The sequence below is a fragment of the Diospyros lotus genome, chromosome 7 (assembly GCF_014633365.1).
Source record: "Diospyros lotus cultivar Yz01 chromosome 7, ASM1463336v1, whole genome shotgun sequence".
Taxonomy (NCBI): Eukaryota; Viridiplantae; Streptophyta; class Magnoliopsida; order Ericales; family Ebenaceae; genus Diospyros; species Diospyros lotus.
In genome coordinates, this window is record NC_068344.1 from 31,706,185 (window position 1) to 31,728,522 (window position 22,338).

The 22,338-nt window shown below is 38.0% G+C and overlaps 1 protein-coding gene across 4 annotated transcripts in view; it reads right to left on the minus strand.

Annotated features, from left to right (window-relative positions):
• LOC127806429 (protein ENHANCED DISEASE RESISTANCE 2) overlaps positions 1 to 22,338 on the minus strand; it is an 87,005-nt gene that overhangs the window by 9,543 nt on the left and 55,124 nt on the right. For 3 of the 4 annotated variants that reach the window (XM_052343720.1, XM_052343719.1, XM_052343718.1), the window contains exons 12-17: positions 9,157 to 9,228; positions 6,445 to 6,615; positions 5,257 to 5,441; positions 5,080 to 5,146; positions 4,385 to 4,557; positions 3,781 to 3,882 (exon numbers count right to left, since the gene is read on the minus strand). In XM_052343720.1, coding sequence (XP_052199680.1) covers positions 3,781 to 3,882; positions 4,385 to 4,557; positions 5,080 to 5,146; positions 5,257 to 5,441; positions 6,445 to 6,615; positions 9,157 to 9,228 — 770 coding nt within the window. Of the gene's footprint in view, positions 1 to 229; positions 1,080 to 3,780; positions 3,883 to 4,384; positions 4,558 to 5,079; positions 5,147 to 5,256; positions 5,442 to 6,444; positions 6,616 to 9,156; positions 9,229 to 22,338 lie in introns of those variants that run through there. The other variant, XM_052343721.1, reaches the window with a different exon arrangement.

Here is a 22,338-nt window from a genome sequence, read left to right on the forward strand (position 1 = left end):
GTTAGCAACCGCAGGAGGATGTGGACGACGATGATAAACTTGAAGGGGATGTTCAAGGATAGTAGGAACAATATCAAAGGAGGAAGAACAAAGGTAAGGAGTGGGAAGAACCTCAAAAACAGGACGACTCTCGACAAGGGAGGAGAGAAAGAAAGGAGATGCCTCAAAGAAGGTAACATCAGCAGAGATGAAATAATGTTGTTGATTAGGAGAGTAACACTAACAACTTTTTTGAAGTCGTGAGTAATCAAGGAAAATGCACTTGATAGCCTTGGCTGAAAGTTTGGGACGACCAGGGATCATGTCATGAACAAAACAAGTGCACCCAAAAACACGAAATGGAAAAGGATGGAGTGAGGGACCTCATGCTGTAAGACAGAGGAAGGGATCTGGTTAATGAGATAACATGCAGTGAGAGCGACATCGGCCCAAAAATGGGAAGGAGCATGACTATGCAGTAAAAGAATGCGAGTGGTTTCAATCAAATGACAATTTTTGCGCTCAACAACTCCATTCTGTTGGGGTGTATAAGCACAGGAGGATTGATGTAAAATACCCTTAGAAGCCATGAAAGTAGTGAAAGGAGTTGAAAAATATACTCTTAACATTATCACTGCAGAAGGCACAAATAGAAACATTAAATTGAGTTTGAATTTCAGCACAGAAGTCCTTAAAAGTAGTAAATAACTTTGAAAGATTTTTTAGTAAGAAAACCCAAGTACAACGAGAGGAGTCGAAGATGAAAGTGACAAAGTAACGAAAAACTAAAATAGAGGGAACATGACAAGGACCCCAAACATCACTATGGACAAGTTCAAAAGGGGACATAGCCCGATTATTGACACACTTTGGAAATTAAGTACAGTTTTCCAAACTGACAAGACTCACAATTTAAAGTGGAAATATTAGAAAGATGTGGGATCATCTTTTGTGATTTGGATAGACTCGAATGTCCCAAATGATTATGAAGAAGAGTTGGAGATGCAATAGAAATGCAGGCTGCTGGGGAACATGGCTTGTCCAGACAATAAAGTCCTTGCGACTCACCCAACGCCAATCATCTGTCCCGTACCCCGGTCCTGCACGACACCAGAATCAGCACGTGTCAGTTTGCTAATAGAAGTAAGATTAAAAGGGCTACCGAGAATATATAAAACAGAATCTAAAGGTAACGAAGGAAGCGATCGTGCTTGACTAGTGCTTGTAGCATATGTTTTGGAACTATTAGCAAGAGTAACAAATGGAAAACAAGAAGAAGTAGAGAGATAGGAAAAGAGACTTTGGTTACCGGAGAGATGATCAATTGCACCTGAATCGAGAACCCATGGTCTAGGACTGGTAGACCAAGTAACACAAGCAATAAAATTACCAGCGTACACCATAGAAGGAGTGGATGATGATACAGTCTGTTTAGAAGCCTAATATTGAAGGCAGTCTTCATAATCACTTCTAGGAAAAACGAGGGACGGAGAGGAATGATTCTCAAATGTTTCTGTTGAGAAATTGGTTGTAACTAACTGAGCTACATTAGCAGCACGTGGTGGTTGACCATGAGTTTGTGGCACCGTTTTCAAAGATGGCCCCACCTATGGCCGTAGTTGCATTTAGGATGATTACCTCGTTGAGAGTTACCACCTCGGTTATTTCCTTGCTCTCCTCTGCCAAAGGTTTGTGACACCAAGATGGAGGAATCAACCTGAGAACCATTGATGATTGAAGACGAGGAAGAAACCTGAAGAAGTCTAGCAAAAACATCTTTTAGCGTCGAAATAGTGGGACTAGATAATATTTGATCCTGGATTGGAGCAAAGTCAGATCAAATGACAGTAAATCCCGAAACCATAAAGAATTTATATCACTGTTGCAACCGTTCTTTTGCAGTATTACCAACTGGTAACAGAGAGTTGAAATCTTCCTTTAGGAATTCTAGACGGCCAAGGAATTCAGACATATCCATATCTTGTTACTTCAAATGAAGAATCGTGGAAATAACAGAGTAGAGACGTTGGATATTATTTGTATAAAGAGATTTAGCATTTGTCCATACCTGAACACAAGTCTTGTATGCCTTGTAAATAACATATGGTTTGGGATCAATGGTCTGCCATAACATATTACAAAGAAGAGCATCGGTTTTCTTCCACGTTACTCTCTCAGCAGCGGGAATTGCATCATCTTTCATACTTAGGTGATCTTCTATCCCTTGACCCATGAACCATAACTTAATAGAACAGAGGCAGCCCAAGACATGTAATTGGTATTTCCAACCAGTTTTTTAGAAGTAATAGTGGGTGAAGAAGAAAAAGGTGAAGAGAAACCTACAGATTGAGATCCAGAGGCGACTGGATATGCCGGAATCTCCATACTTTGGATGAAAGGTAGTTTTGAAGCATCTTGAATGGCAGATCTGTTGAAAGGACTCTCCATATTTTGGATGGAAGTCACTTTGGAAGTGTCTTCAATGGTAGATTTATCAGACGTGGAGTGGATCTAGTTCAGGTTAGTCTGGACAAATCTAATGGGTTGAATCTGGTCTGATGGGTTAGATCTGGATTAAACAAATCTGAAATGGATCGTGCTTGGCAGGTCAAGTCACACTAGATCTGATTTGAGATCTGAGTTTTAAGCTTAGAAACCAATTAAAAGGCAAATCAAATTGAAAAAAAAAAAAAAAATTGCAACGCAGATCTGAAGGAGGAGAACAATGAGGAAGTGGTCAGATCTGGGTAAGTTGGCGGAAGCAAGGAGGCCACGATCTAGAGGAAGCTGCAGTTGGAAGCAATGACAAAGGCCATCGAACATGACGAAGAGAGCAACAAGGGTCGGATCCAACCGAATCTGGTCAGATCTAGCTGAATCTGGGCTGCACACGGAGGAAGCTGCGAGCAGTAGCAGCAACAGCGACGGCTGGATCTGGGCAAATCTGGTCAAATCTGGGTTGCGCGCGGAGGAAGCTGCAAGCAGCGGCGGCGATGGACGGTGGCGGTGGTGGCAAATTTGGAGAAGGCAGCAGCGATGGACAGCTACAGAGCGGCAGATCTGGAGAAGGCAATGGCGATGACGACTGTGGAGTGGCAAGTCTGGAGAAGGTAGTGAGATCTAGTGGCTGCTGCGGCGGCAACGGACAGTGCAACGAGGAGTTGGAGATTGCTGTGGTGGGAAAGGGACACACGTCAGAGCTGATGGAGATGCACGCCGGAGCAGGTGGAGGAGACTGGCAGCGGCGTGGTGGAGGTAGCAAGGAGGCCGTGGCTGCAACTAGAGTTTGAGTGGTGGCTCTAATACCATGTTGAATCAGAGAACTTGATTGAGGTCTAGCCTCTTTATTTAAATTTTATAGTAGGAATGTACAATAATTTTCTCCTAAAATTAAGGACTAATTGACAACTCATTGACAGTTATGACAGCTAATTACATTTATTCCAACACATATTATGCCTAAGAGTTTCACGACCATTTTTGCTTGGTTTTCTTCTACTTCTTTTGTTAAAAGCTTCTTCAATTTCATTCACTCTCGCATATGAAGAAACAAATTCTATTCACCATCAAAACACAAACTAGAAAGAGAATATTCTCCATTTTCACATGGAAAGAAAAATGAACACTTAGATGTATAGTATCTTTACATGTTCCAGTTCTCCAAGAAGGAAAACAAGACAAAATGAAATATTTGATGAAAAAGGAGTTAGAAGAGAAATATATGTATGGGGTGCTATATATCTACAACCATTTAATACATGGCATATTCAGATGGCAAACTTTTGTTATCATATTGCTTACCTGAACAAGAGATCTGGGATGCAATGCAACCTGACTAATGCAGTTCTCAACTTTAAGCCAGTCAACTGCTATGAGCTTTAGAAGTGGATCTCCTCCACTTACCTGAAGAAAGAGGAGATGTGAAACTCAATGAACAAGTTCAATTCATAATCATTTTCCCAAGAGCAAAATGTATGGTCCCTAGAAGCTTTATTCTTCCAGAAAAAGAAATAGAAATAAAAAAAAAAAACACCATGATCTAAAGGTTACAACCGTTTTCCTATGGCTAGGGTGTGACATAAAATGCAACAAACTCTACCATCATTGAATTTCTCAGACATTTCTCAAAGCTGACAAGCCATACAAAAGTTCTGAATGGTTCATGCTCTTAGATAGAATAATGACAAAGAAAAAGATGAAAAACTAAGAGGATACATGTGAAAAATGCAGCCCCTGTCAGCTCCATTTTGGGACTAAGAGAAATTTTTTTTCCAGATAATAGAGAAGGAAAAGAAAAAAAGACTTAATATATCTCAGGGTGATAATAACACATTCAAACAACAGAATCTTCTCCACATGTGGTTCAAGTCAGAACAGTCATGCTAAAACAGAAAAGGCTAGCTACCTTCAAGCTATCTTTCAGATAAGTCTTTCCTCTGATCATAAATCCAGAACCACTAGGAGATGTCCAGCAATTAGTATCAGTCTCATCCTTCCCTTGGTGCAAAGAACCATGATAGCTTGGATCAAGAACAACTGGAGGAACACCTGGATCTAATTCCTCGTCCAAATCTGGAGCTGTGACAAAGGAAAATGTTCTATAAACAGGTTAAGTACAAGGAGAAACACATAACAGGTGCCAAAGTCACTTGAAGCTTTATGCTTCAACAGACACCTAACAAGAATACAGAAATTCCTTTTTTCTCTGTTTATAAGTAAGGTATCAGATGCTTGATTCATGTGTCCTAAAGTGATACAATTTTTAAGAAAATTATAAAAAACAATCACAAAGATGCAAATCATAACAGAATACAGAGTGTCACATTAATAGAATTTTTCTGCAAAATTACATAAATCATGAACTAGCAAGAATATGTCTGGGTAAACAACCAGAACAACTATGTAGCATATCCCATGGATGGCTTGCAGGATATTTTTTTGCAACGCTAATGTAAATGGAACAGTCAATAAAAACGTGGATAAATAGCACAAGCCAGTAAGAACATATAGACAGGGTAAAACTGAGGCCTCTGAAGTTCTTTTTTCTAAAAAAATTATTTCTATGTATTCTTTTTATTTGTTTCTTCAAAAGGAGGGCACCTGAAGTTCGCTTCAAAGCCAAGCTTGCAATAGCCCATGAGATGTTCTTCAGCTTTACCTTTTGTTCCTGGTGAGTGAAATAAATAGATTACTCTGACTTAAATGTTAACATTACTCAAGGAATAAACATAAATCAAAAAGTAAAGATTTCCAATTTACAATGAAAAGAAGGCAAACCTTACTATCAATTTCTACTTCATCATCACTATCTTCATCATCGGTTGCATCATAGAACTCATCAACATCTTCCACATCCTCATATTCACTATTTGATGAAGAAACATCAGAAAATTTTGTCTGGACAAATGTGATCGAAGATTCAGAACTGAGTGATGGATTTGCTCCAAAGTATTCTTTCAATCCTGACAATACAAATTCCGTGCACAATCTTGAGAGTCTTAACATTTTAAAAGCATCACTGCCACAGTACAGAGAATGGTGTTGACTTGAGCGAACAATTCTGCATTGTTTGTAAAAAAATTTTTTGCAAGATAAACACATTTTTTTCTTAACAGAAGGGGATGTTTTGAGGAAAAAAAAAACAACTTGAAAAAAAAAAAAAACATAGGAGGTGTTTGTAAAAATGGTCCAAACCATAGGGGGAAGGCCTGTCAAGGTGGAATTTACCCCCTTTTTTTCCTGTTGTGCACAATTAATTTGGGATCTAACAATTTCTGAATCTGAGCATATTTCATATAAAAATATAAAAGAATATAATTGTCTTGATGGGAAGTAAGACTGATTGGTAACCTTTTGAATATGCTATAGCACTTCATTTCTCATTAAAAGAGCCTCATGAATGCCAACATCAGTCAGTACATACAAAACTATTGAAGCCAGTGGAGAAAAAATAAAATAAGAAAATTGGAAGTACAAGCTTCCTAAAATTAACCCGCCACAAAGTTCATTGAATGGCAATATTTATTGTTCACTACAGTAACCCTACATCTTCAACTTATAGAAAGTTGGTTCTTTGGGAACAATGCTAAATTGATTATGAATTTATGTTCAAACGAAACAATTTTTTTTTTTTTTTCTGGCAAAATTAACTCTAACAAGAAGATGCTTGAGAAAAGAAGGTTAATTCATTTTAATTTAAAATATGTGCATCTTATGCACAATTAGGCAAGCAATTGCAAAACAGATATTGTTTAGAGTGCTAGCTGCCTTCTGTAGGCAGAGAGAGGCCGATTTCTTTTTATTACTCATACAACCAGGCTTACACATCGATGTACAAAGATCACTTTGGCATAAGGGTCGAGATATCTTCAGATTTGCTAATGGTCAGCAGGTTTCCTATGTTGGAACGATCTGAATTTTTAACCAATTGATAGAGTTGATGTAAGAAATAAGAAGAATATGTACCTGCAACTTGACTCATCAACGCATAAGGGACAGTCCTTTCGAACTTTGACCATTGATTATTCTTCCACCTGAACCAGCCAACAGCATGCATCTCTAGGATTTGGGTTACAAGACATCTTGCACCATTTGAGGTAGGGGAGGTATTCAGACTTCTGATATCCCATGTTGAAGCTATAAGAAGACACCATAATATCAGAAGCGACAAATTATACAACCAGACAATGCACCATGAACACATGCACTAGTCATGCAATCTGATAATAAGTAAGATTTTATAGAGCTGAGACATGAACCATATGGAAGGGGAGAGAAAATAGTATGTCCGGTCACTCCAGTGCAAAAAGTAGACAACTTGTGGATGACATTAATATGCTTTACTTATTTGAGCAGATGAGAAACAATATGAAGTTAAACTATGCATGCAAGTTCATGTGTATTTTTTTTATTTTTCCAGATGCATTTTCGAAAGGGCATCCAAATACATGCCATCGACTGCCTTGTCAATATGAACACCAAGCTTTTTAACTTTTAAAATGGAAATCATCACCATAGCTAAATCGGCTGAACAATGAACAAATTATCAGCCTCATTTTGATTTTATTCTTGAGACTTGGTGTTGTAGTTAACTCTTAACCTCTCATAGTGGTTAAGGTTTACTGAGCTATTTAAGTTAGATATTCACCTAACATTTTCAAACAGGATGAACTTTTTCAAGATGCAGCTTGCATTGATGGGAATATTTGGATGCAAGGATGAACACCTCAAGAAGATGAGTCCTGCTGTATATATTTAATTATCCAGACCTTGGCATCAGATTTCTAGGGATGTCTTTAGCACTTGCTGGTCTTCATTTAATGATTTTTGTTAGGCGTACATCTAAATATTTGACAGTTATCCCTTACAAAGTTGAACTAATCAGGGAGGGAAAGGATATCAGACAAGTCTCATGGCAGATTGTCTGGCACCTGGTCGCAGGATGTTATGTCAGGTAATGATGACTTAGGGCGTACACAACTAATCAAAAGACTTTAGGTAATAATTTAAATTTTCAGTGAGATGCATTTTAAGTTTTCTCATAAAAAATTCCCAACACTTCCTTATATTCATGAGCAACGACTGAATAATATATCTAGTTCATAATATGTAAATTAAAATAATATATACATATATATAACTTCATATCCTCACATCTGGATTTTAGGGTAGCCTTGTTTGACATCTCATGTCCATATCCAGAAATTATAGATTCGAAGCCATGTGTGCATCAATAACCCATCCAGATCTTACTAGTGTATTAGGGTTTCAAGTAAGCAAAATTGTGTGGAACTCAAAAGAGAATAACAAATATTCATGCCTTCTAATTCTCAAAATGATATTGGGTATTCATTAAGTTGAAGAACAATGGAATAAGATATTAATTTATTGATATTGTAAGTTTTAGGTGATAAATTAGAAGAGACAGCATGCAGTAATACATCAATTACAGAGTCAACTTACAAGAACTAAAAATAAGTGTTAGAAGACGACAACACTCTTATGTGCAGCTGCCTTTCCTTATATAAAGCTTTATTTTTCTGGTTGTATCGTGTATTGTCTTTCCTTATTTCTTTGTTTCTTTGTTTGTTTGATTTGATTGTATGTAGTAGCTATAGTTTCCTTTTCCTGTAAATGTCTTCCTCTGTACATCTTTCCTAATCTACTTTGGAAAGCTATCTAATTAGGAAGTCATTTCATTAGTATTAGGAAACTAGTGCCTATACGATTGATAGGCGTGTATATATGCGCCTAAGGTTGTTTGAATGTAATAAGATTGGTCTTTTCCCCTTCTTCTTGACAATAAGAATTATTATATGGGTCAAATCAGTTTCTAGGAGATGGGATTTCTTAATTACTCAAAGGAAAAAAATGTCTCATCAAATTTATTCTTCAAGGCATGTTACAGACAGTTCAACACTCCATAACAGAACCAAACTTGCAAAAGAAGATTGTGGCCTTGAAAGAACTACATTAATGATAAAGAAGATAGTCACATCTTATCCTAACCAAATCAACTAGATTGTCACCATCATCATCCACTGTACCTTATCCTAACCAAGTTAGGGTTGGTAGTACAGCATTCATAATGTCTATTGACTTCTAAAAGTCACATTGACTACACCATCTTCATAATGACAGTGAATTAAGATAATTGATATGGTTGTGTTCCATCACATAGTTGATATCTTGAAACCAACTTGTACAACATGGAAACATCCATAAATCAACTAGATTGTATTGCAGAAAAAGTTTCAGAAAACTTTTTCCATGGTTTGGAAGAATTTGGCAATAAATTCAAATTAGAGAGGTAGGCTCTAGCTTGAGGAACGCGAGTGTGGAGGAATATTGTGACAATTGCATAAACAAATAGCAAACTATAGCTAATCTCTTTTTCACATGTATGCCAACATATTAGACAAAAGCGAAGACAAGACTTCTAAAAAATCTGAATTTCTGTCAGAGATCACAGCATAAGCATATCCTTTGGAAGTCACTTCAGGAAAAAAACTAGAAAAATATCTAAGACACTTGAGAGAGAGAGAGAGAGGTTCCAAGTTGACTCCTGGAAGGCAAAAAATAGGAAAGCTATCAAAGTAGATGAAGATACTGAAATGTAGGGGAAGATATAATATTATATATAATACAAAAGTAGAAAATGAGTTTAAGGGAGCTTACGGTTGATTTTTGAGCGTCGATACCCCGATTTTAGAGGACAATTCTTGTGTACTGTAGAGGACTGTAATATTGCTGCATCAATGAATGCATGCAGTAAGTCAATAGAGTTAGTAGCACTCAACGCCCCTTGTAATTGAAAAGATAATTAGTTCACAAGTAGAAGTTCAGATCACAAGAACACCACAATCAATTCATTCGTTTCTAGTTACAAGCATTAAAGTATCTGTAACCAAGAATTGGCCGAAACTATAATGTAAGAAAAAAATGGATTGTTATCTCAAAACTTTTCCAAGGGCCAAACCATTAGCTGTTTAACCATTTCATCGTTCTTACTTCCATTGACAATAATAAAAATAATATAAAAGATACAATTGCTTCTCTAACAATTTAAACTTTTACATAAATTAATGAACTTAATATAGCATTGAAGTACACAAATTCATATGCAAAATCTTATTGCAAACCCAATGTTTAAATATGTTGGATCAAGAAGATATGTTGAATCCCGAAGATATGTCAAAAGATCTTTAGAAGTTTTCAAAAGACTGAAATAGGATATTACCTAATTCAGTATTAGGAAACTTTCCTAAGAATGTTTATATGTATCTTTCTTTTTTTTTCTTGTAATTAGATTAGTTTCCTTTCTTGTATATTAGATTGGTTTCCTTTCTAGTATATTAGATTAGTTTCCTTTCTTGTATTCCTTTTCCTCTATAAGAGGATGTACCTGTGTACATTCAAGATACGAGAGTTTTATTCTGATTTCCTACATGGTATCAGAGCCTAAGAAAACCTAGGACTCTTTTCTCGAGCCTTCATCGTCGACTGCCATTCTGTTGCTACTAACAGTCTAGTACCAGCAGCCTTTATTGCTGCCTAACCTTACCTGCTACTAGAAGCCTTCAGTGCTTTCTCCCTATTCAACTGGTTGTTCTTCCCTAATAATCATGTTAGAAATATCCAAAGCAGCACCTGCTATGACCACTGCTGAATCAACCCCAATCGATCAGCCAACTGGAGCAGGAGAGCTGCCTAGGATGCACCATTCCTACTGATTAGATGGTAGGAATTACTTGCAGTGGGCTCAACTTGTGCGGACATTCCTCAAAGACTGAGGGAAGAGGAGCCATTTGATTGGAACTCCTCCAAAGGCTTCAAATCCCATCTTCGCAGCATGGGATACTGAAGATTCCTTGATAATGTCTTGGCTATGGAGTGCCATGCAGCCAGAGATTAGTAAAAACATTATGTTTTTAACTTCAGCAAGGGATATTTGGGAGACTGTGAGGCAAACCTATTCTAAGGTTCAAGATGCATCGGTTATTTTTTGGATTAAAACTAAAATTAGTGGCACTAAACAAGGATCCTTGATTGTCACAAAATACTATAATAAGATGAAAGGATTATGGTTAGAACTAGACCACTATCAAGACAAAATGGTGTGCCATGAGGATGTTGCCACCCTCAATTGGATTGTGAGGCCCTCTCGAATAGGCCTGATTTCTTTTGTTTTCTTTTCTTGCTATTGCTAATTTCTATTGCTGTAAGCTACTGTAATTGGGTAGTTCCTACTATAAGAGCTGAATTCAATTTATTGAGAAAGGTCCTATCAGGCACACAAGGGATACATGCTTCAAACTCCACAGGAAAGAAGTTGTTTTGAGAAGAATGGGAGGATTTAAGAACCTATCTCCCAAGAACCAGGCCTATATTTCCAGCAAGGAGTAGGAGGAAGCTAGACCCGCAGAAAAGACAGATCCTATTGGATCTGATCTCACCCAGTAGAATGTAGAGAAGGTTACTAAACTCAAGAATTTCCTAAGGACAATCCAGGACGGGCCTGCTCAATTGCACAGCAAGGTAAATGCCTACATTCTAAGTCTATTTTTGCCTCTAAAACTGTAAGGAGTAACATGTGGATCCTTGATTTGAGAGTCACTGACCATATGACGCCGAACTTGAATTTTTTTGAGACATATAAGCCCCTTGAAATCCCTAAACAGATAACAATTGCTAATGAAACCTCAGTTCCCATCACTGGACAGGGTTAAGGTTAATCTTAGCCCTATTATATCTACCAAACAGGTACTTCATGTAGTTAACTTAGTTACCAACCTTGTCTTTGTTCATTAACTCACCAAGGACTTAAATTGTCGTGCTATTTTCTATTCTCATATGAGAATTTCAGGACATGAGCACGGAAAAGATGATTGGTGTGACTGAGGAGCATAATGGTCTATACTTCTTACACAAGGAGAGTGATCCTAAGGGGAGGCAACACATGATTGCTTGCTCATCCCAGTCCAATTCTGACTCTGCCAACATTTGGCTCTATCATTTTAGGCTAGGTCACCCTCCTTTTACTTTTGTTAGAATTATTAGTATATATTATAATTATTATATGTGTGTTTTATTTATAATTAGATTAAACCCATAAGTTTAAGGCCTATTATGCTAATTATAAATAACAAGCTAAAAGAGGCTAGCCTCTTAGGGTTTTTTTTCTCCTAATTATTTTCTCACAACTTTGTTAAAGCATATGTTTCCTACTTTGTTTAAAACCCTAGAGCCTAGTACGTTTTAGGGTGTTGTGTGTGTTATTTCAAAACACCATCGTGTGTCCTATCCAGTCAGTAATAAAATGTCATCTAAACCTTTTTCCTTAGTCCATTCGGATGTTTGGGGACCATCCAAGATTCCCAACTGTTTTGGTGCTAGGTGGTTCATTTCCTTTATAGATGATTGTACTCAAATGTGTTGGATATTAAAAGATAAAACTGCCATTGGAATTGTATTGCCCTATTTTTGCAAAATGATTTCTACTCAATTTGGCACCTCTATACAAAAATCCCGCACTGATAATGCAAGGGATTATTTCAATAATCACTTGCATCAATTTTTCTAGCAAGAAGGGATTATTCATGAGTCTTGAACAGATTCGGTCCCTAGTAGGGAACCCAGAATTCAAGTTGAGTTTTGATCAATGAACTCAATATTTGATTCAATAGATAGGAATCCTACTTATACAAGTTACTATGTTATCTAATCCTAGAATTTAGGAGCTGATATACAACAGAATTTTAGAATACAATAAGATAAGAAACTTCTATCTACTCCTATTATTTTTCCTGGATTTTAGCAACTTATCTATTTGCATCTTTATCTCCTTTCCCTAATCTGTTGGAGGCTTATCTGCTGCATTGGCTTCTTATCTACTTCCTGTGACTTTCTCATAAGTTAGGACTCTCCAACACCCCCCCTCAAGCTAAGGAATAGATATCTCTCATTCATAACTGCTTGATGAGAATTTCAAAACCTAGTCTAGCCATGGATTTAGTTAATATATCTGCCTCTTGGTCTGCTGTGGGAATGTAGGTAAGTTTTATACCTCCATCTTCTACTTCTATTTGGATGAAGTGTCGATCAATCCTGACATGTTTCATCCTATCATGTTGTACGAGGTTGTTAACGATGCTTATGGCTGACTTGCTATCATTGTAGAGTCGTGTTGGTTTAGTTAACGACATTTGTAGATCTTCCATCAATCTTACCACCCAAATTAATTCGCAAACTCCTTGGGCAATCGCCCTAAACTCTGCTTCAACACTACTTCTTGCTACAACAGACTATTTTTTACTTCTCCACGTGACTAAGTTACCCCATAACTTTGTACAAAAGCCTGATGTAGATCGACTATCAACCATTAACCCTGCCTAATCTGCATCAGAAAATCCCTCCGCCCCTCTTTCATCAGTCTTTCTAAACAGCAGTCCCTTACCTGGTGTGCCCTTTAGGTATCCCAAAATGTGATATATTGCTTTCAAATGTTGTTGAGTTGGGGCATGCATAAATTGACTTATGGTGCTTACTGAATAGACTATATTTGGGCGTGTTAACGACAAATAAATCAATCTCCCAACTACCCTTTGATATCTCTCTTTATCTACTAGTGGATCATCATCCTTCTTCATATACTTCCAATTCCTCTCAAGTGGAGTTTGTCTTGGTTTGCATGCAAGCATTCCTGTATCTTTTAGAAGATCAAGAGTATATTTTCGTTGAGATATTACAATCCTTCTTTACTTCTTTCCACTTCCATTCCCAAAAAATATTTCATATTTCCCAAGTCTTTTACCACAAACTCTTCTTTCAATCTTTGTTTTAGAGCTGCAATTTCATTAGTATCATCTCCTTTAACAATTATATCATCCACGTACACAATCAATATACACCTTTTTCCATTTGAGTGTTTAATAAATAGAGTATGGTCGGCCTCACCTTACTTGTAACCAAATTTTGTTTAGATTGAGCTAAACTTTTTAAACCATGCTCTAGGGGATTGTTTCAAACCGTAGAGAGATTTGTGTAGTTTGCATACCTTCCCAATCCTTTCTTCGTTTTCAAATCCAGGTGGAATCTTCATATATACCTCTTCTTCTAGCTCTCCATTTAGAAAAGCATTCTTGATGTCGAACTGAAATAGCTCTCAATCTAAGTTAACAGCAATGGATAGAAGTACTCTAATGGAATTTAACTTTGCAACCGGGGCAAACGTCTCTTCATAATCTATTCCATAGGTTTTAGAGTACCCTTGGGCTACCAACCTGGCTTTATAACGATCTATACTCCCATTTGATTTATATTTAACAGTAAATACCTATTTGCAGCCTGCTACTTTTTATTCTTCGGTCTGTCCACCAGTTCCCATGTGTTGTTGCTGTCCAAAGACTTCATTTCTTCCATCACAGCATTCTTCCAATTTGTATCACCTAAAGCTTCATGTATATTGCTGGGAATAGAAGCTTCATCCATAGTTACAGTGAATACCCTGAATTGTGGGGACAATTTAGAGTAATTTAGATACTTTGATATGAGATATTTCACACAAGATCTTACCCCTTTTCTGACTGCAATAGGTAGATCAAGATCACCGCTAGCTACTGCTCTGCTTTCCTCATTTGCTGGACCGATCTCAGGTTCCAACAACTGGCTGATTTGAGGAGCAGGATTTTTTGGCTTTCTTGAGTACACTTTAAGTTCTTTTTCTGGACTCAATTCTTCCCTTAGATCAGTCTCCCCTAGTTCATCTGGACTGTGATCAGATTTTGGGCTTGTAGCAGTTGATGATTAGAGATTGATGGATTCAATTGTTGCAGGCTGTGAACAACCAGCTACAGGATCATCACCAATAATAGAGGGAGATATTGGCAGTGTAATAGGCATTGAGATTGTGGGATCCCAATGGCTTTCTTCCACTTGTGATGTAGTACCGGTGTGATAAAAGACTGTTTCATCAAATATTACATCACAAGAAACAAAGAATTTTGGTGATGTAGGACAATAACATTTATATCCATTTTGGGTAGGAGAGTAACCAATGAAAATACACTTGAATGACTTTGGTTCTAGTTTGTGATGATTTGGGCTGGTTTGATAGATATAAACCACACATCCAAACACCTTTGGGGTAAGAGTATTGAGAATCCGAACATAAGGAAAGGTAGTCATTAGGTCGTTCAAGAGTGTTTGGTATTTTAGAACTTTGGTTGGGAGCCTATTAATCAAGTAAGCGGCTGTTAAAACGGCCTCCCCCCAATACCTATTAGGAGTGGAACTTGTGAACATCAAGAATCTAGCCACTTCAAATAAATGACAGTTTTTTCTCTTAGCTACCCCATTTTGTCGGGGAGTGTAGGGCCATTATCAGTCCTAAGGATGCAAATAGAGGACTGAAATATGTTTAGAACAAGCTTATGGAAATTCTAAAAGATCGAACGTACCTCAGATTTTTCTTTCATTAAATACACCAAACATACCCTTGTGTGATCATCAATGAACGTCACAAATCATCTGGTACCATTCAAGTTTGAAACCCTAGCTAGACCCCATATCAGTGTTCTAAAACGCGCTAGGCGCTAGTCGAGCTTAGGAAAACTGTTGATTTTTTTTAATTTTTTTAATTTTGTGATGTAATTTGATGTTATTTTCAATTAAATCAAAGTTGAAAGTGGCATGAAAATATATATATATATATCTAACATTTATAAATTAGATATATATCTAACATATAAATAGAAATAGAAAAATATATATATCTAATATATTTAACATATCTAACAGCTAACAACTAACATATAAATAAAAAAAATTAAATGCATAACAAAGCTAACACCAGCAACCCGCGCGCGAGAGACACAGAAAGAGAGAGAGAGGGGTCGGAAGCGGAAGCGGAGATGGAGCTTGACAGCGGTGGCAATGGTGTAAATCCAGCGAGGACAGAGCTTGACGGTGTAGAGGCGATGAGGAGGTCGCGATGGAGCTGGAGGCAGCGAGGAGGTACCGACGGCGTTGAGGCAGTAGGGGCCTTGGGTTGAGAGGGCGAGACAGCTGAGAGGAGTAAGAGAGGCTTCGGAATCGACAAAGGGTAAGATTTAAACCCAAAAATTAGGCATCCCAGGTGGCGCGCCCAGGCGGCTAGGCATTGCCTAGGCCGCCTATGCGCTGCTGCCGCCCGATTAATCGGGCCAGCGACTAGAAGGGCTGACCAGGCCATATTCGGGGCGGCCAGGGGCTGCCTAGGCTGATTTTTAGAACACTGCCCCATATATCACTATGGATCAAATGGAATGGCTTGGAAGGATTATATGCTTTTTGAGAGTAAGAACTGTGAGTTTGTTTGGCAAGAATGCAATGGTCACACTTGAGCTCCAAATTAGTTTTATTGATGAATAAATCAGGAAACAAATGTTTCAAATACTAAAAACTAGGATGAGCAAAACGTTTATGTCATAACAAAATTTCTAAATTCAAACTAATCGAAAAAGAAAAACTACGAGTCAACTAACAAAGAAAAACCTTGCTGTCCAATACCCAATAGAGCTTATCCTTCTCCTCAACACTGCCAATCATCTTTCCCATGGATCAATCTTGAAAAACACAATGTGAGGAGAAGAATGCCACAATGCAATTCAGGTCATTAGTGAGTTTACTCACAGATAACAAGCTACACTTTAAATTTGGCATATATAAGACAGATTCAAGTACTAAACCAACCACACAAACTTTTTCTTTTCCCTGAACTGAAGATATTGTTCCATCTGCCATTAACACAGTTAGATCCCTATTTTCCAACTGAAAATTTTCAAGCATAGCCATGGATCCGGTCATATGATTGGATGCTCCTGTATCCACAACCCAACTGTTGTTGCTTACCCTTCTAGTAGTTAGGGAAAAAACTAAGTTACCTCTTTGGGCCAAAGACGGTGCTGGAGTAGCTGTTGCTGGTCCATCTATCTCCTTTGAAATATGTGCACCATTCAGTAATTTTTGCAAGAAATCTACCTGATATGTTGTTAAATTCAATCCCATACCTTTTTCGTTGTTAGGAGCACTTGCAGTTGCAAGCATACTCGTAGCTATATAAGCTGGTCTTTCCTTCTCCTTCTCCTTCTCCTTCTCCTTCTTGTTTCTTGGTTGCCAATTCGGTGGCTTTCCATGAAGTTTCCAGCAGTTGCTTTTTGTATGGTAGGGCTTATTACAATGTTCACACTACTGTTTAGCCCTTAGATTTTCTTCTTTTCTTGTTGCAGCAAGGGCAGATCCAGTGTTGGGTTCTGCTAAAACAAGCATGACTCTCCTTCTGCTTTCCTCACGTCCAACTTCCACGAATGTTTCTCTAAGTGTTGGCAGTGGCTTGATGCCTCAGAGGCGTCCCCAAACCTCATCCAAATCCGAATTGAGGCCTTGAAGAAAGTCGAAAACTCGTTCTTTTTCCTGCATCTTGTTATATTTTTGGCTGTCACTTGAGCATTCCCACTTTGGATCATAATAGAAATCCATCTCTTACCATAGCTCTACTAAATTGTTGTAGTATTCAGTAACAGAGAGTCCACTTTGTTTTGTAGTCCGAATAGCTGCCCTAATCTCGAAACATTGGGCAATATTTTCAAGATCGGAATATAGCTCCTGGACTGCATCCCATACTTCTTTTGTAGTCTTGCAAAACAAATAGGTTCAGCCTATCTTTGCTTCCATCGAGTTGATTAGCCACACCATGAGAATAGAGTTCTCTACTTCCCATCGCTAGTAATCCCCAAACTCTTCTTGAGGTGTTGGAACGATCCCAATGAGGTAGCCAAATTTTCCTTTGCCCTTAATCACCAAAGTCACGGACTATGACCATTCCCTGAAATTTCTGCCATTTAGCTTGTGTTATGTGATTTGCAGAGTTTGGCTATCCATGGAGAGGGTGCTGACAAGAATAACGGTAGGCTGCATGCTCGACTGTTGGGACGCTGATCTGAGAGAAGATTCCTCAATTGCAGGAATGGCTGCTGGATTAGGGCTAGCCATATTGATCGAGATACTCAGCTATGGAAACCAAGCTCTGATACCATGAACAGATTCGGTCCCTAGTAGGGAACCCAGAATTCAAGTTGAGTTTTGATCAATGAACTCGATATTTGATTCAATAGATAGGAATCCTACTTATACAAGTTTCTATGTTATCTAATCCTAGAATTTAGGAGCTGATATACAACAGAATTTTAGAATAAAATAAGATAAGAAACTTCTATCTACTCCTATTATTTTTCCTGGATTTTAGCAACTTATCTATCTACATCTTTATCTCCTTTCCCTGATCTGCTGGAGGCTTATCTGCTGCATTGGCTTCTTATCTGCTTCCCATGACTTCCTCATAAGCTAGGACTCTCCAACAAGTCTTCCTACATAAATACTCCACAACAAAATGGAGTAACTGAAAGGAAGATGAGACATCTTCTTAATGTTGCTAGGGCTCTTCTCCATCATCACCATGTCACTAAAAATTACTGGGGAGAGATTGTTCTAACAGCAACCTATCTCATTAATAGAGTTCCATCTGAGGTTTTAAATAATCAAACCCCTTTCTGATGTTTATCCTCCTTCCTAGACTTCAGTCTACATACCCCTCTTCCACTTCGAGTGTTTGGTTGTGTGTGCTTTGTTCACATTCCTAAAAACCAACGAGACAAACTTGATCCTAGAGCTCTTAGGTGTGTCTTCCTTGATTACTCTCCTACTCAAAAGGGCTATAAGTGTTACAATCCTACCTCTAGAAAATTATGTCTCCAAAGATGTTACCTTTGTTGAATCTCAACCCTTTTTTGGTCCTCCTCCAATTGGTCCCCGGGGGAGAATGGAGAATATGGGGACCAAAGTATTGGGGATGACTTTCCTGACTTGGCACCTACACCAACCAGCTCCAATGACCCAATGACTGACCCTCTAATTAACACAAACCAGTCTCTGCAACCTAATTCCATCCCTATTCTTATCCCTCCTACTTCCTCTCCTATCTCTCCTCAACCAGCAACATCCAATGAGCAAGTAGTCCCTCGGTTGCCATCCCCAGTTAGGTTTAAAGGCTCACCATATGTGTTCAAAAGGAGGCAGCCCATTGTGGACTCTCAGCCTGCATCAGCATCAGACCTCAGTTTAGGTATGGAATCCACACAACCATTGGATTCAACCCTCCCTAACCCTGTTTCTAATGACTTGGACCTGCCAATTGCTGTAAGGAAAGGGGTCAGAAGTTGTACCTTACACCCTTGGTCTAATTACCTATCCTACCATCGTCTCTCCCAAAGCCACAAAAGCTTCCTAACCTCATTGCATACCATTGTTATTCCTAAGTCAGTAGATGAGGCTCTAAAGTCCAGAATTAGAAGCAAGCCATGCTAGAGGAGATGAAGGCTCTAAATAAAAACCAAACATGGGAATTGGTGATTAGACCTAAGGGAATAACCCCCCCCCCCCCCCTCCCAGTTGGCTATAGATGGATATTTAATTTAAAGTACAAGGCTTATGGAATTTGGAGAGGTACAAAGCTAAGTTGGTGGCTAAGGGTTGCACTCAGTCCTATGACATAGATTATCTTGAGACCTTTGCCCCCATGGAAAAGATCTCACTGTGAAGATTCTTATATCTCTAGCAGCTCATTTCAAGTTGAAGATGCAACAACTTCATGTAAAGAATACCTTCTTACATGGGGACTTAGAGTAGGAAGTGCTCATGGAGTTACCTCCTGGATTTTAGGAAGGAGAGTCAGGTATAGTGTGCAGGCTGAAAAAGGCTTTGTATGGGTTCAAGCAATCCCCAAGGGCATGGTTTGAGAGGTTTTCTAAGGCTATGAAGTCTATGGGATACTCCCAAAGTAGAGGGGACTATACCTTCTTCTTTAAACATTTGGGAGAAAAAGTCACAGCTTTACTAGTATGTGTTGATGATATAGTGGTCACAAGAAATGATGATGAAGAACAGCAAACCCTCGAAGGAAAATTGGCTAAGGAATTCGAGATTAAAGACCTTGGGGTTCTCAAATACTTTTTGGGAATAGAAGTTGCTTACTTTACGGTCGGAATTTTCCTATCCCAATTGCTGGAATTCAGTGAAGCTTCATACGCCGTCGTTTTGAAGATTGAGGGGATGGAAGGCCATTTGGCAACCGCCCATAGGCAACCCCAAAACGACCGCGTTTTGGGATCTATGAGTTGGAGGGCCAAAACGGCAACCTCCCCTATCGTTTCTTCAATTGGCTCGATTGCCTTGTCCTTTAGCCTGCTGCTCTTTTGGCCACCGATTCTCCTTTTTCAGATCAAATCCTCACTGCTACTTCTTCCTATTTATATCCTTCATCTCCTCGAGATTCAGGTAGCACAGCCTCCGATCGTTTATACCATTAAGGGTTCCTTAATTTCTTTGTTTTACGATTGCTCTCTATATAGTTCATCTTCTCTCTAATTTTCTAGGGTTTTGCCTCTAATCTGTAATTTGTTGTGGTTATAAGGCACTTTTGTTAGAGAGTTTTCTTGTTTGTACAGTGAGTGAATGAGAAAGATGTGTATACTGAGGCTGCAACCATTTTTCTGATAGTGCAGTGAGCTCTCATCATCGGAGTTCAACATGAATGTAGCCCTCATTAACGGGTGAACCACAGTAAATCGCTTTGTGTTTGTTTCTGCATTCTTATTGATTATTTTTGTTTATGCATAAATAATCATCTATCGATTGTTCTGTTTATTTTGAGGCTCTAGTTTTTTGGCTCTATGTGCTAGAGGTGGCTGAGGTTTGTCTCAACCGAACACCAACGTAAGTATGTGTGACTTATTGGTTGAAACAAGGATGACAAGGGGTAGAGGAACCAATGTACCTGTGGAACCTAACATCAGATTGAAGAAAGATCAAGAGGGGAAGGCAGTAGATAAAGGAAGGTTCCAAAGACTTGTTGGCAAGCTAATCTATCTCTCTCATACTAGGCTTGACATAGCATTTACTATCAGCCTAGTAAGCCAATTCATGCACAGCTCAACCGAGGAGCATATGCAAGCAATAAGGAAGATCTTACACTACTTAAAGGCCACACCAAGTAAGGGCATCTTGTTTAAAGCTAGGGCTGAATTAAATGTACAAGGATTCACAAATGCAGATTACGGTGGTTCTCTAATTGATAAGAGATCCACCACCAGGTATTGTATATTTTTGGGGGGGAAATCTTGTATCTTGGAGGAGAAAAAAGCAAAATATGGTGGCAAGATCTAGTGCGCAAGCTGACTTTAGGGCCATGGCCCTGGGTTTATGTGAATTATTGTGGCTACGGATTATTTTGGAAGATTTGAAGATCAAGATCCAAGGTACTATTGAGCTATTTTGTGATAATCAATCAGCTATTAATATTGTTCACAATCTTGTTTAGCATGACAGGACAAAGCATGTAGAAATAGACCGACACCTCATAAAGGAGAAGTTGGATGCTAGTCTAATTCAGATTCTTTATGTGTCATCTGAAAATCAAATAGCTAATGTGTTAACTAAAGGGTTGGCTGCAAAACGATTTTAAGTTCTAGTAAGCAAGCTGGGAATGATAGACATTCATTCATCAGCTTGAAGGAGAGTGTTGGATCAAGAAAATATGTTGGATCCTGAAGATATGTCAAGAGATCTTTAGAAGTTTCCAAAAGATTGAAATACGATATTACCTAATTCAGTCTTAGGAAACTTTCCTAAGAATGTTTATATGTATCTTTCTTTTCCTTTCTTGTATATTAGATTGGTTTCCTTTCTTGCATATTAGATTAGTTTCCTTTCTTGTATTCCTTTTCCTCTATAAGAGGATGTACCCGTGTACATTCAAGATATGAGAGTTTTATTCTGATTTCCTACAAAATAGTTGAATCTGTTTGGCCCAGCTATCCAGTAAAATTTAACACTGTGATGGATACATTGAGAGATAAAACTGATATAAAAGATAAAGTTACTCCTCTCTAACATTTTAGACTTTTAGATGATAGGCGGTTAATACCTTTTAACAGTTTCTTATATTTACATAGAAATAAAATATCTTCATATTTTCAGCAGAATATGAAATAACCTTCTGTTGTCATAGCCGTAAAAGTAAAAACTGAACCTTAACATGTTTCACCAAAAACTTTGAGAACCAGTACAAAAATCTTTCACAACATAATTTACCAATGCGTGAACTAAGACATAATTTACCAATGTGGGAAGCTTACAAACAGCACATAGCGGGTTTTGGTTACTAAGACACTGAAATAAGTCATCATTCCTGTAAAAGCCATGCCTCAAGGAAAAAATGAAGGAACAAAGGAAATCATGCTAAGGGCATTAATTGATTGGGTTTTGCATTTGAGGTACAATTAACAATTATATCAAGCAGTAGAATATAAAACAAGATAAGAATAAAACAAATTTAACATGACTAAAGTTTGAAGATACAAGGAACAAAAGTTTCAATTTATCCTCACTAAACCAATTGAAACATTTTGGTTTCCTGGAGACCAAACAAAACAATAGTGGAAAAACAAAATTCTAGGTTTCTATTAGGGACACTGGAATACAATAAAATACACAAAAATATGACAGAATATAAGGAAACAATTAGTTGTATCAACACAAATTGAGAAATTTCCATAAATAACTTCACATTTTCTTTTGAGAAATTGAGAAACAGCCTCTATGCAAAAAGAAAGTGGAAGGCAGTGTAGAGATCAAACCCTTATCTGACCCTAGCAAAGTGAGGAGCCTTGTGTATTGAGGATGCTCTTTTGAGAAAGTTAAAAAGGCTGTATTACACTACATTCATCTTGATCAAACCAAGACATCATTTACCTTCCTAGCAAACAA